Below are 15,882 nucleotides of genomic sequence, written 5' to 3' on the forward strand. Positions count from 1 at the left end.
GGGCCAAAGAGCTTTGCTAGTTAGCCTGAAGACTAAAAAACTGTGAATCACTTGTCCCTTTTGTGTTGGTCTAATTTTCTTCTTGGTGCAATGTGACCTGTTTTGTTTTTGCTTGAATTAGATCTCTCCTGCTATCGATTGTTCAAGGTGCTTTTAGTTTATACTTCTTAATTTTCTGATTTTCTCTGTTCCTCCTCTTGATATGGTTTGTACTGCAAGTTTGACCTCATTTCATTGTTAGGTTATCTATCATTCAAACTGCCTGCACTCCAGGAATTTAGCACAGATGGTTCTTTTAGAGAAGGAACGTGTCATTCGTCTTCTATGATAGGATGTACTCTTTTCTTCTGCCTCCCTCCAGCGTATGAAGCTTGTGCTTCCTAAGGTTTTTGTGTTTCCTTGTTTTTTACAATTCTCTGAGGAACATTTGCTATCTGATGTTCAACTGGCTTTTCATTCTGGAATCTCTGCCTCCCACTCAATTGAAAGAATTGCTTTGAATGGTTAGCCTGCAGTTTTTGTACTCTGCAGGGGAGGGCATACAATGGCCACCAGGGGATGCGGCTCGTGTTCTGTTCCACTGCCATTGACCCCAAGGTTAAACACATCTCAAGATCTATGGGAGTTTCACAAGTCTTATAGAGAGGAACTAAAACCCAAGAGAGAGAATATCCCAATATTTTAGATAAAATTTTGGACTCTCTGGAGTCCATGGCACACTCTGCTTGAGTTCAATGGAGTCATGATAGGTTAGGATGTCTTGAGAAGCCGAATTCTCAACAAATATTGTCAGATTTGTTTCTGAATAGTTCTGAAATTAGATAATCTGAAAAAATGTGCATTTTAAGTCAAATTCAGAAGATAAAGTGGTACTGGATAAAAGCAAGTGTGTCTATGATTTATATGATACCGTAAGCATGAGCTAACATTGCATGAACTAACATGCTGCAATGACTGATTTTTTTTATGCAATAACCCTCTCCTGCAGTATTGAGTGAAAATGTACCAACCACACATATGATATGTACCACATTTATAGATTATGTTCCACTGCAGCCAGCTTTCTCCCTTGCGTTGCAGTATGCTTGCACAAGCATTTTAGGGAAACCAAAACCCTTCTAGTTTTCTCTTATCCAAACCAAAAGCATGAGCAAGCATAACCAATAGTGCACTGAACCAGTAAGTTACACAAACAATGTAACAGAAGAAGCGGTGATTATAAAGCACCCTCAGCTACGCAGGTTTTTCAGTAACCAAAAGGTTTCTTGAAAAAGCGTATCTCCTTCTTCAGTAAAACTTTATTACAAAACCGCATGGTTTATTTGGAACTGTATTACTTGAGTCAGTATTCTGGCTAATCTTTTGGATTGTATATGATGGTTTTGATATACCTGCTAGTTTGTCTGCTTGACCTAGCTGGGAAAATAAAATTATATTTAAAAATTTTTGTTGAACCCTTTCTCAAAAGACCTTGGTGGTACGAATCTAATCAATGAGTGAGGAAGATCATGTACTGTCAGCTGTGATGCCATTGGTATGTTGATGTCTGCTTCTCTGAGTGTAGACAGTGCGATCTTCCAGATGTCCCTGTGTCTGGCCAAAATAGGGATAATGATACAAAACAGATGGTCTTGTCTCATTCAGGGCAAAGCGGAGTTGATGCAAGCTGATAGAGGAATGGAGCTGAAAGGAATGGCAGAGCTTGTCTTATTGTCTTATCTTTGATTCCCAGTTAGCAGTGATAACGAGGAGGGCAGTTGTCCCTGTGCAGCTAGGATGAAGTTTGAAGAGCAGGAACAAAGAGCCCCAATTTGTTTCTTCTAGTTTATCATCTAAGCTTTTTTGGTGATCATCATAGAATTATTGATACATGAATGTCTCGGAGAGGACTGTAGTGCGTCTAGATCTGATGAGGAAGACCAGCTTTCATGTACAACATACTATGTATGCTTCTGTCTTCATGAAGAAGATTCTCTGAAGAACAAGTATGGCATTTGACTACATTTGAAATCTGATCATTTTAATGAAAAATTATGAAAAAAAGAAGTTGGGGAAAGAGAGAAATTTCCACTGTAGAAATCCCTGTGCTAGATAAATTTATGAAAGAGAGCATACAGATGTGGAAGTGACTGGCATTCCAGAAATGCTTATATTAATAATTTTTTAGAAGAAAGCTGTTTGAAAGTCCAGTGTTACTGGAAATGTTTGGCATTAGATTATTTGTGATTTTCATGCTTTGCCTCAACTTTCATTTCAATAAAAGGTGTTTAAATTGCCATGGGCCTCTTGACAAGCCAGGGCCAATTCTGCCAAGGGGCAGGTAGGGTAAACTATGTGGATGCAAAGAAATGTGATTGTAGCCCTCAATGCAAAAACTGATTCATACAAAACTGAACAGTTCTTTAATATCTTCTCTGCCTGTAAAATTCAACTATGAAATTGAAAAAAGTTCACTGTGGTTGCTTTGTCTTTAATGGGCAGTACTATTGAATTAATGGATTATTATTTATCTTAGCTCGTTTCTTAAAACTTCATATAAGCAACATGCAAATTATCCATCTCATTCAAAGTTGATTTAACGAAGGAATATGTAAGCAATAATGCATTTGTAATTCAATATTTTGGCAGTATTTTAATCAACGTATGTACCACATTAACCAAACTTGCTTGAAAAATACTATGGCTGAAGGAAATGAAAAAAACCCTGAAATTAAAAGAAAAAACAAACAAAGAAATCTTTTAAATATACATTCCTTTCCTATGCTTTGATATTCTAATTGTCTTTTAAAAAAAGCTAACATTTAAATATGGCTTATTCTGTTATCATGGCAAATCTTGTTTTGTTGGTTTTCTTTAAGAATGCAGATTTCAACTGAGGACTGAATTGCGTGTTCAATTAAATAATAGCGAGTGCATAACCAAATGACATCAAAGGTGGAGCTGATTAGAAATATTGATCTAAATTTGTTTTTAATTTAAAAAGTTGATTTAATTAAAGCTAAAATGTAAAAACAAAAGCTCCACAGTGAAAAACATTAAAAGAAATTCCCTTAGAAATCTTCTGAATTCCAGAATTTCTGTTTACTTAATGGATTTTCTCATTGTAACCTTTTTGTCATTCTGTATTATAGCAAAAGTGTTTTTCCACAATTACGGCAGTTGCAATAATGCATATGTCACATTATAGAATGTGACATAATGCAACTGAAATACTCCAATTTTTATTTTATTGGAAATGTAGAAGTCATTAACATGCTTTAATCAATAGTAGAGTCTATCTGCTGTAAAAGTGCAGTGTTTGAAGTAATTCTGTTGCACTGAATGAAACTATTTGGCTGGGAGTTTGAGCCAATGTGTTTCCAATCTCTTTTGGTGTGGAGTAACAGTGCTTACACAGTCGGTTGTTGTTGTTAGCTGAATGGTGAGCGATGGTTATTTGGTAATATTAGATCATTTGTCCTAGAATAACCAGTAGGGAATGATATGTGGGCATGATACCAATCCATTTCAAATGTGGTTATGACCTTTCTCATTTAAAAAAAATGAGACCAACTTTGCATCCAGTCAGTGGCTTGGGCCCATGGAAAACAGGAGGCCTATTTTCTAACCCTCACAAGCCTGATTTGGTCCAAGGGCCTGAAGGCAGACAGTGCATTTTAGACATACTCTCTTATCCCTTAAGGCAGTGCTCCATCAGTCTTGCTTATTGCAAGTATTTTGTTTTCTGTAGTAAACAAACATTCCTTCTACTAGCAGAAGGGGAATAAGCAGGAGATTGCCTCTGTGGGCCACAGCTTAGTGTAGTTGTCTAAGATACTGAAGCGTGCACTAACAAAAACAAAACTGCTTCAATGGAAAAGGCCATCTCCTACGTTAATTCCAGTCCCAGCTTGAGACAGGCAGCTGGAGAAACTAAAGACAGATCCCTCTCACCCTTGCTGATTAAAGGTGAGAACCCTAATCAGTGATCCATTGCATGTATTATTATACACAAACAATGCTGCTTTCTGTTGTCCCATTCTTTTTTTTTGTTTGTTTCTGTTTTGTTTTTTTTTTTAATGTAGGGCAGGATTCTGCTAGACTGGCTCTGACAAATGGTGTAGGCAAAGGTGGACATATAAACTCAGGCACTCAGCAGCATCAGGGTTCAGTTGATTTTGCATGTGTCCATCAGTGGAAGCACAAACATTTAGGGAATTTATTGACAATTTTAGATGCTTATAAAGTAAGATGTCTCCAGAACAGTGGGTTCAGGAATCTAAAATGGCTCTTAGGAACAAAAATCTCCTGATGGATCTGCTCAGGACCGTGTTTGCATCAGTAATCTATGGGGAAGGTCTGAACTGGGTCAAACCCCAGTGTTTTGATGATGCTAATAGAAAGACGTTTTAGAACATACATACCAGACTAACAACATTGTCTACTTTATAGCATTGAAGTCATAGAAAAATAAGAGAAAACAGAGTGGGATATCTGCAGATAGTGTACTGCAGAAGATAACTCCAGTTGTGCTTCAGCTGGAGTAAATGATTAAACACCTGTTTCAGGGATGAAGGATTAGGCCTTCTAAATTAATGCTCCTTTAATTCCTGCTTGTCCCAAGAGTTGTTTTGGAGTTAAGGTGTAATTTTTGTAGGTTATGTATTGGTGGGGGTTGATATGGGTAAGAAAATTCATTTAAAACAGAAAGGACTCGTTAACATAATAAGAAACACACAAGTATGACATCCAGGGCAGCAGAAATTCCTGGAATACATGCAGAACTGCTATAGGCAGTAAGAATTTTTTTTATGAGAGTAATAAAGCATAGTAAAGTCTGAGCCTCAGTCAACAGTCAATGACAAATCAATGCTGTGTATACAGAATCCATCAATGTCTATCATGAAAGGCTGCCTTTAGAAATTCACTGCTTCCAAAGAAGAGCCATTATTTTACTGATAGATCAGAAATGACTGGTGGCCTGCAAGAAGATAAATCAGAATTCATTATCTGAATTTTTCACCTTCAAATGAAAACATTTAGTGCTCTTCTTCATATTAGTTTGAATAGAATAACTCTCAGCAGTTGCAATCTTTCTAAAGATGAACTTGGTCTTTTCCAGCTTTACACCTTAAACTTGATTTAAGCTTTAAAATTATTCTTTGGAAATTACTACATGTTTTACAGTGGTAGAAAGTGACAAAAGTGATTGGATCATATCAAATACTAGCACAGAGCCTGACTGTGCAAGCTTTCTGTGCAACTGAACTTTCACTGTATTTTATAGGAGTTTTGCATAAGAGGGGCTCTGGCCCTGAATGGTATGAGAGTCTTGTAGGAGAAGTCAGTAAGATGATTTTACATCCCCTCACCCCAAGACATTAAGCTATCTTGCACAGTTCCTAGAACACTTTACATTACTGTGCCTTTCTCTCTCCCCCACCCCAAAAGGAAAGAAAGTAAATAATTACAAAGAGTGTCCTGTTTAAAAGCAATTACCTGCTTACCAGCTGAAATAGATTCCCTTTTCCCCTTCCCCTTGTTGATGAAACTTGTCCAGGAAGAATTCACAAAGAATTTAATTTAGTATTGCATTATTATTAATATAGAAAACATCTGTTTTTGTGCTATGCTGTATTACACTTGTGATATTTTTCTCACTTTTCACTGTTTTCATGTATTGTTATTATGGCAATGCATGAGGATAGCAGCTGTATGAATTTATTTTTGTGAATCAGTGATCTGAGAAAAAAATTATATGTAATCATGGGAAAATTGTGCTTAGAGTTATAAATACACAAGAAAAAAAAGCTAAGTCTTGGGTCTCCCTGTTTAAATAAAATATGATATGTTTACAAAAATTTTTAGGTGAAATAATAGCATTTAATTTAAAAATTTAGAAACATTTAGAACTGACATACATGCAGTGAGATATGTATTTTGTTTACAATTTTTCTTGAAAAATCTTGCTCAGTTACAGGCTAGTTGAAGTGATAAAAGACTGTATCCCTTTATAGAAGAAATTGTAAATCTGCAGTTTTCGCTATTGCCTTCACAAATATCCATGTTTATTCTTACTGTATTGTGCCACAGTTGAAGATTAAATCTGGGTGTTTAAATGTTAACTTCTCTTCATTGTTATGGTTACAAACCATAAATTACAGGAGTTGGAGAGATATTTTACCATGGAATTATGGTATAGTCTTTTAATGTCTCAGACAAGTTGACAGTGACTGGATCACAAGGTCTCAAGTTTGGTGACAGGAACTTTTACTTATTGTTTTGCTATTGTTTCTTCTAACTGTTTTGTAAACTATGGAATTCCTTTATTTATTTATTTATTTATTTATTTAAAGAGAGCGTATTGAATGAAAATTGCTATAGGACCAAGATAGGGTTATCTTAGCGAATAATGTAGAAATAACATTAAATGGAAGAAATGCAGTGCACAGTCCTGCATTAAAATAGCAAGTTTACCTACGTTTAGTGATACTGAGTTTTGCTTACTGGAACGTCCAGCCTTTGTACAAAGATAGGTAACAATTTTGTAAGGATATGAGAAGTTTCACAGTGTTCCTTTCCTCCATCATAGAAGCAGTCATCAAGTTGGCTTTTCTTTCTCTCTTTTCCATGCTTTGCTGCTCAATAATGTCGCTGAACCACTCAGCTGCATCATCACTAGTTGGTGTAGCAAAGAGTACAAAGAAAGAAAAGATTCAGCGTTCCAGGCCCTATCACTGAATTGACTTCCCAGTGCAATCCTTTTTCGCTAAGACTGATGCTCTTCAATGTTACATAGAAACATTTGAACCTTTGGGAACCTATTTTTTATTCTTAAAAGGCATTATTACACTCATTGTTTGTATTCATTTTAATAACATCCTTGTTTAGGGACAGGTATTGTTCTGCAAAATGTCCATCAACTGTTGAACAATCTTTTTTGATACTGTTGAGTACTGAAATTACTGTAAGATTTATTGTTTTGTTGAATTATGGGACTTTAATAATGAATGTGATCAATCAGGAAGACTGCCAGATGGCATGTAAACTTGTCTGCAACTCAAAAATTCCCACCTACAGTTGTAGCTATTGGGAATTGGGCAACTTCTCAAAGCCCAGTTGCTCTAGTGAAAAGAAAGTGTGGTATTCACATTGTAAATCTGAGGCACCCAGAAGAAACTGAAAACATTCAATACTAAGGTAGAAGTACTGTAATCAAAGTTAAGTTAAAAACTGCAGTTATTCTTCAGGATTTGGTACATGGAATTATACTTCTCTGTATAGTTAGAATATTGACAGCTGTTTTGTAGAGCTTGCTGAAGTGAGATTATGCCCAATGCTGAATTAAATCAATGAGAATTCCTTGAGAAAAATTAAGAATTATATATGATGTGTTTTTAAAACAATCTGGACTTTAGCATGCACATTTCTGCTACTGGATTAACAGTTTGTGACAATAAATCAATCCTTCATAGTATTCTGCATACTTGTCTGTTAGATACAACTACAGACACCTCTGAAATCCATGTTTTTTGTGCATTCAAAGTTTCACTTCATTTCCTCTTGAGAAGAAAATGTTAGTAGTTGACTAAAAAAGGAAAAAGGTATGTCTTTGACATTCAGAGTCAAATATAAAAGGTATGATGGAGGGCAGCTTATGTTATCGCTCTATTGAAACAGTCTTAGTCATCAAGAGAGCCAAAAGTTAATCAAGCAGAGAATCGTTGGAAACCTCATTTAAAGAAATAACAGCTGTTGGCAGGGCAGGGGGAAACTGAGACGTATGCTTCCAGTTCATTTAAACCCTAATCCATCCAGTGATTTACAGCTGTTCAAAAATATGTAACTTTTCACACCTCTTTAAACCACAATTAAACGCTATTTGTTTTAAGGCATAATCTGTTCCAAATATGTAGTACCTTTTATGAAATTATTCATAGATGGTTGATTTCATAATTCTTTATCATGTAGACTTTCAAGTCATTTGAATTAGTTTGCATCAGCAATATCAATAATAGATAAAATTTAAAGGAAAAGGTCTGGAAATGGTGTAAATTGATGCCAGAGACTTCAGTGAAACTATGTCAGTTTATGTCACCAAGACAAGGAATTTTGGGAGGGGGAGGGGGGTTATTCTTAGACAGAAAAATGAAAGAGGTAAGAAAATCTGAAGGCTTTATTCTTTAAAAATGCATTTAAGGTTGTTGTTCCTGTTCTTTCTTGAGCACTACATTGGATAGATGTTGCTTATTAAAATGGCTGTCTCCTCAAAAGAGTGTAGTTGACATGTCGTCATCCTGTCAGTCTGACCATACTGCCCGTACTTTGAAGCACAGTGGTATGAGTAATGTCTGTGAACTGTTGAGGCAAACCAGCAGCATTCCAAGCAGTGATTCAGTGGGGTGTACCTTGTTCTTTTGTGTATGAGGAGGAACCTGGTACTCCACCACGTATCTATATGGATATATCCTTGTGTATTTTAAATTCCAATTCAGCATTGCCTCTTCTGATTTTAAAGTTCTCCATGACTTTTCCCTTTCTGATATCAGGACCTAAAGTCTGCTTTTATATGCTTCCTTTTCCACTCAGGTCCTTTAACATCTAGTTTCTTTTGTAAATATATGAAAATATGTGTGCACATTTTCTGAAATACATTTTAATCACGTACTGTATATCATAAACCACATACATCAATCAGTGCATGGGATGGTTTGTGCTCATTCAATAGCAGCTGGTCAGTATTTTGTTTGTTAATTTTTCAGCTTATGAAATATTTTAAACTATAGCGACAAATACAAAAACTTCATCTCAAAAGGCAACACCTAGTCTGGAATATATTAGCACAAACGGCTAGAATGTAAACAAATTATAAACAGTGGAGAATGGTGCTTTATGGATACACTAGGTATACGTATTTTGTATGTGTTAGTAAAAAATAAACAGTTTATCTGTAAGGAATATTTTGACTGTAAACCAGGAGACTTGATCCACAGCCTCGCTCAGCCACACTATGCCAGTGTCATCTTGAGTAACCAGTTCTCTGTGAGCTTCAGCTGTCTTTATGCAAAATGGGAATGATTTTACAGTAGCGTAAAATCCAGTGATGATTATTAGTTGCTCAGATATTACAACAGTGTGGTGAGTATGCACATTATGGTCTCCTTCAGTATGATAAAATTGGTATCCATTTCATATTTTCCACGTTTAGCAGAATACTTTTGTTTTAGCAATATTTTTTATTGCCAGCTGAATAGATAATAAAAAACATCTGAGGAGGGGCATACACTCACAAAATTGAAATGTCCTCTTTGATGTGAATCCCTGTGTCAAATGGAAACTATTGGACAGCATCTCTTGACAAAACATTTTGCAAGTTTTTTTATAAATGAATTGGAGGAATAAAGTTTGAAAAATTAGGCAACACAGTTTGAAATGGAAATGGTATTGAATATTTTTAAAGAAACCCCTTGTTTCAGAATGATACTAATGCTAATAAAATCCCCTCAAATGCCTTTTTATATTATTATCCAAGTAACTAGATATTTTCTTCCAGATTTTTGAGTTGTTCCATTGCGTAGTGATTCTACAGGGGAAGTACCTTTATTGCTAAAAATTTTAATACTATATTCATCCAGTCATTCTGTCTTGTTGCAGAGGATCTTGATGATCTAAGAATGGAAGGAGTAACAAGTGTGATGTCTTCTGGGAGCAAATTCAATCAAACTCGAAGCGCTCATCCTGCTGAGCCTCAAGCAAAGGTCACATTGAATATCTGCGCAAGATGTGCCAGGTAAAAAGCCAAGCGAAAACAGATCATGCTAGCCAATACATTATTTTCCCCAGGTTTCCAGATATTCATTATGCTTAGTTATGGGCCAGGTGATGACCTCTCCTGTGCTAAATGAAAATTACTTAGCTACTGGCTACCTTTTGACCTTTGGCAACTGGGTTGTGCAATTTGTATTTATGCTTGATATGTCTCATCGACAATGAATCAAAGAATATAGCTAGTCTGAGGCCTTACTTCACAGCTTGAAACTATTTTAAGCCTTTCTGTCTCTGAATTTCATTAGTTATTTGCGCTTCTGTGGCTTTTCAGGGGATGAATCAGGGAATTCAAAGGTTCAAATCCAATTTAAAAAGCACCTGTACAAATGGAGATTTAGTTGCACAGGTGCAGTTCAAGATTTCATATAGTTGCTTCTTAGCACTTCATAATCTCATCCTGTTTCACCTCTGAGAAAGAATTTAATGAGATTGAACTCCTTTTGGTTTTGGCAGCTGGAAATAATTCTTGCATTTACAGTAGGAGGGCCAAATATACAGGGTGGTATTCCTGTAGCCAAGTCAACTTGAGAATGCAACACTAACAGAACCCCCTTAAATTTCTTAGATGCATTCTTCTATGTAGACAAAAGCTCATTTGGAGAAAGGATTTAAGCCTGTTTAAATGACAAAACTAGCCTTCTCACCCTTCCGTTAATGGTACAGATTAGAAAGAACAATACAGAGGCATGCCAATTTTATCTGTCTGCCCTTGCCAATGGCTGCTCCATTGTGTAGTTTGAGAGGGGATTAGCTGCTTGTAAATAAAAAGCAACCTGTGGTGAAATTAAGTCAAATTTTGGCCATATGCCACTCTACATTTTTTTTTCCATTTTGCTTGAAAATTACTACTTTTAAAAGGCACTTATGTAGGAAGAGGGGCTTGAAAACACTTTCTAATGCTCTGGGAGCATAACTACAGGCATGATGAATCACCCATGCAGTAGCATCTCGTTAGCTGGGTTATGATGGCTCAGAAGACTTCAGTTCACAGTACTGAAAGAGCAGTAGTGACTAGGCTGCCTTATAATTCTAGGGACTTTTGCTGCTGCCAGTGTGGCCTTATACTTTAAGAAAAGAGCAAACATACTAGTCATGGGATCCTACCCCATTCACAAGAAACAAATTGCTTATGTTGTAAAATGTTTCCAAACAACTAGCTACATGAAAGTGTTAACCTGTTTTCAACCCGCATTCATTGCCCATGGATTAACAAGTAGTAAGGTAAGGAAAAGGAATTTTTTAGTTTTCTACATGCCTTTTTTTTTTTTTTTTTTGAACTGGTCTAAAATGTTGCTTGGATTACTCTGAAAGTTAATTAAATTCTAAGTTCCCCAAAGTAGCCACTAACAGCAGGTACCAAGTTACTATATATCCATTCAGTCCTGCACACCAGGGAATAAATGGCTCAGATCTTGAGCCAAACCTAGCAACCTTGGCTATCACTATTGTTCTTTAACTGGCTGTTCTACATGACTCAGGAGTTTAAAATATGAGTTGTGAGAGAAAGATCTCATAAAATCCCCTTTTCTCACTTCACTCTCATGCTCAGAGAATGCAAAGTAGTGCTTTGTTTCACATATACACCTTTATTTCATTCCTTACTTTATTTAATGAAGTTAGTGAGGAACTGGATGATCTCTACTTGACTGTGTTACGTGGTTCTTTAAACTTCTGAGGAAATCAAAAATGTACCATCTCAGCAATAACAAGGGAAGCGTAAAGAGCGAAGTGGGAATTGCTGTTATACTCAGTGATGAGGAAACTAACTTTCTTCAAGATGATAAAGTTTATTGATTCTTCTGGAGCTTTCATTCATTCTTCTTGCTCTATTTGAGGAGGCCTTTCCCCTCTTACTTCAAGATACAGTTCTTAGTGCACTTAGCTATGTCTTTTTGTATGTCCACAGTGGATTTGTCCAGTGCCTTCTACCCCCAGCAACTGAAGTAGTGGCTAGAGAGAGTTGCATGAAGCAAATGGCTCCAAGGGCTCACAGATTTTTTTCCAAGTGCAATTCAATATGCTGTTACTCAATGTAATAGCCAATGGAAATTTCATATTTTGAAACCACAGCCTGAGTATTTGGGTCATATCTATGAAGGTTCCTCAGTGTTTGCATTTATCTCTTTCATTATTATGACAAAGCCTAGCTTTTATCTTGAGGTCATAATAAAGAATCTATTAGTATATTTATTGGTTTGTTTATATTATTGGACTTTGGCTGGGTTTAAAAATGATATTTTTATTTTCTCATATTGTCATCTCTAAGTAGTGTTTGTAGACTTGCGTGCTGTACTGTTCATATATAAATACCATGGGATTTGACCATAGGTGGATTTTAATACAATTTAGAAAGAAATAGAAGTCAGTATAAATTGCTGTTGTGCATACTTTTAGGTAGAATTTAACAGGTGTCTTTCTTCTTAACTTTGCTCTATTTTTTTGGGGTTGTATAAAGCAAATGAGTGGACCTATTGATGGCAGTGGGTGTTCTGTAGGTAATATGGCTTGTCAAATCAGGTTACTTTTACTGCAGGTATTTTGGCTCTCTGTAGGGGGAATATGACTTTTTACCTGAAATTTGATTGGCGGGGTTCCAAATGTTAGGAAATGTGTTTCTTGGCTCAGACAAAGATGTAATTTTACTCTTGGAATTGCATGCTATAGTTCTTTCACCTTACTATACACATATTTTTTTTAAGTGCTCCACTCTGATTCTACTCTCCAGCCAAATTACTTCCAGCCAATGATACCTCCTCCAGCGGTCATTTTCTTGGACATTGTGGGGCCCTTCTGAGAGGGTTTTATTTAGATGATTGAAGGATTCCCCACTACTAGTTTTGACTAGTCTTTCATATAATCATCAATTTCTTTGATCTCACTTGGAAAGGATAAATAGTCTTATGAAAGTTCCACCCTAATTCTTCATTAAAATCCTGTGTAAGTTTGATCATGTGTATATTTCATTTTTTTTAGATCATTATAGCTCCCTCATTATCTGAAAAATAGGAAGAACTAGTCTGTGGTTATGTATAGGTTTTTTTAGCCTGGGATGAGCACTGGTTTAATTCTGTATGTCCACTGTGAGCACCTGGAGTAGAGTATGGTGCAACAGTATGTCTTATCTCTTCCATAGCTTCCTACAGATGGGCTAAATATGAGGATACACTGATTTGTGAGAATAGTGGTCTGGATGAACTGTTTCCCCTCTGCTGAATTACTTATCATCTGATTTCATTTAGCTCCTTTTTAGCTCCCTTTATTCTGCTCAAATACATGAGAAAATCAGGACCCGAATCCCAGAATTTAACGATAAGGGGACAATATTAGCAGCTGCTGGTTCCCTCTTTCTCCATCAGTACAGCTTTATTCCTTTCGTAGTAACTGGCATTTAGTTTAAGCTAGTACTAAATGTTCTGTGTAGCTGGTTTTCTGTGATTTTCACTAGACTGTTATTCTGCTCAGTAATGCATCTTCCCTTTGAACTCACCTGTGCTATTTCTGATGCAGTGTTTGACACAGTGTCAGAGGAAGATCTTCAAAGGGAATGCCAAATGGAAATGAATATAGTTATAGTTTTAAATCTAATTTGTTACAAAGTTATTGTATTTCCAATAAAATCCAGCTTATATTGTGGGGGAAAATTGCAATGCTGTTGTGGCACTGTATTTGGCAGAACATTCTCCCTTGCCCTAAATTTCTCATACAAAAGAAAGAGCTTTTTCAGGAATTGTAAGAAATGAGACTAACAATGGACATAATTTGAACTAGCATGAAAAAACTTTTAAGTTTTTTAGAAACTGGTATCTGACTTTGAATGCTGATAATTTCATCAGTCCTCTTCAAATAATAGTTAGAATCATCAGAGCCCAGGTCAGTAATTTTAATAAAAGGTAAAGTTCTCCACCCAGACATTTAGGAGATAAAGAGGTAGGATTCTTTCAAGCTATCACACCAAACTGTTTTGTACAGCTTATGATTAAAAAAAAAAAATGGAGACAGAGAAAGAGAAATAAAAGGAGTGATTAATTCTCCTGGAGTATAAAGAGGTTGTTGACTGGAATATAGCTGTAAGAAACAGAGAGCTTACTGTTTTCTGTATAGATGTTTCACACACGGTGAGTGAAATGCAGATGGATAACAGCTTTAAGAGGTTTTTCAAATGGGAAAGTAGCTATAGAACAATGTTATTCCCATAGCTACTCTTGGACTACAGTGCAAGTTAAGCAGCATATTAAGTCATCTAAATAAAAGGGTGACATCATTCACAAGGTGGAACAAAACAAGGTTCATAGATTACAGAAAAAAAGGGGCTATACAAATAACTGTATCTGGAAGGTTTACTTTTTACAATTTAGTCAGGAAAATTAGCAAAGACAATATTAGTGCAACAAAGCTGGATTTATATATCTTTTGAGTAAAATATTTGCAACAAAAATTCCATTTTCATCTAAGGGCATAACTATCCTGACTGATTTGGAGAACAGACTAACTGATTCTGTAGCATGGTTTTGTGAATCCTTTCTCACATACAGGCAAAGCAAATGAATTTCAGGTTTGGTTGATGAGTCATAAGACACCCTCACACACAAGCAAAGCTCATATGGGTTAAATAAAGGTCCAAATGACAGTATGTAAAACCAGACAACACTGTCATATTTTTTCCCATTTTGTGACTTGTGCATTGAGAGTTTTGCAAGAGTTTTGTCAGTTATAAGATAAAATTAATGTATTATTGCCATTTGAATGAATTTAAAGCCTTTTTTTTTGAAGGGCCACCCATTAGCCTTGTATGTCCACTGCCATGCTCAAAAGTTAAATCTTGTTCTTGTGGATTCTTGCCAATGCATTCCTGGAAGTAAGAAGCTTTTTGTTTTTAGTAGTGCAAGGGCTGCATTCATTCTTCTTAACATCAATAGAATACAAAAAAGGGGATGCATGTGATTAAAAAGGAAATGGGATTATAGAAAACATACCGTGCCACAAGCTTGAAGGCTTCTGAACAAGAATGTTGGGAAGGAGCACTAGTTGCATACAAATGTAGGTTTGAGATGCACTGTATTTGATTAATACTATGCTCTAAGATTAGCTAGAGCAAAAGCACAATGTCCTAAAGCTTTTTAACATATTAGAGAAATCAAATGTATAGGTATAAACAAACAAAATACAGATACATTAAGATGGTAAAGGTGGCTTTTCTGACAGAAACTGTTGGGATGTGAAATACAGCTAAAGGTTAGTAACTTGTGTACTTGAGTTGCTAATGCAGAATAAATTAAATGTTCTGTACATGCTACCATTTACACATGCTCTTAGGAAAATTTAGGAAAAAATCCTCAAGAATTCTCATGTCAGTTGCCCTTTCCTGTGTCATCTTCTTTATTTTATCTAAGAATGAATGTACTTGTCATCTATCTGTAAGTGTATCTTTGACTCCTTTTAGGTGGTATCTCCTCCCACCAGTCTTCAAGTTAACTTGCTTATTTACCAAGGCTGGTTAACTTTGATCATCTAGATTTTTGCAATATTTAATAACTTGTGTTTTCCATGATAGAGTCTCCACCACTTCCATGCGTACTTGGAACATAGTCAAATAAACTTAGTAATACTATGTGATTAAGAACTGTATGTGGATGCTTTGAAATACACAGCCAGCCTTTAAGTAAATCTTCGTGACAGTCATGGGGACCATGGAAGTGTGGGGAAGGAGAGAAGAGAATTAAAGGGATCAGCTAGAGGAAAGTTGTTGGGAAACTTAACTAAAAGTTCTGTGCAATTACATCAGCCAAAGACATTAATTTCTACAAACTTGTCATAATTGCAAAATAACTGTTGAGAGAATAGACATGTTGTCTGAAATGACCATGATACATCTCTTTAGAAAAGAACAGAAACAAATCGTTTGGTCAGGGAATTCTCTGGTGTTAATCTAACTTCAGCATTTCAGGTTCTTACAGAGGAAAAATTTGTATGGAGATGCTTTATCTGACTATCCCAAAGCCATAAGGATACTAATGAGACTTGAGGTCATTAAGAAGCCATTTGGTGGAAAATTTGATAATGAGCTATGCAGACAAT

The 15,882-nt window shown here is 35.9% G+C and overlaps 1 protein-coding gene across 1 annotated transcript in view; it reads left to right on the top strand.

Moving 5' to 3' along the window:
* C2H8orf34 (chromosome 2 C8orf34 homolog) overlaps positions 1–15,882 on the top strand; it is a 148,738-nt gene that overhangs the window by 94,108 nt on the left and 38,748 nt on the right. The window contains exon 8 of the mRNA XM_013942798.2: positions 9,634–9,769. Within this exon, the coding sequence (XP_013798252.2) occupies positions 9,634–9,769 (136 nt within the window). The remainder of the gene's footprint in view (positions 1–9,633; positions 9,770–15,882) is intronic.

This window comes from Apteryx mantelli, chromosome 2, assembly GCF_036417845.1.
Source record: "Apteryx mantelli isolate bAptMan1 chromosome 2, bAptMan1.hap1, whole genome shotgun sequence".
Taxonomy (NCBI): Eukaryota; Metazoa; Chordata; class Aves; order Apterygiformes; family Apterygidae; genus Apteryx; species Apteryx mantelli.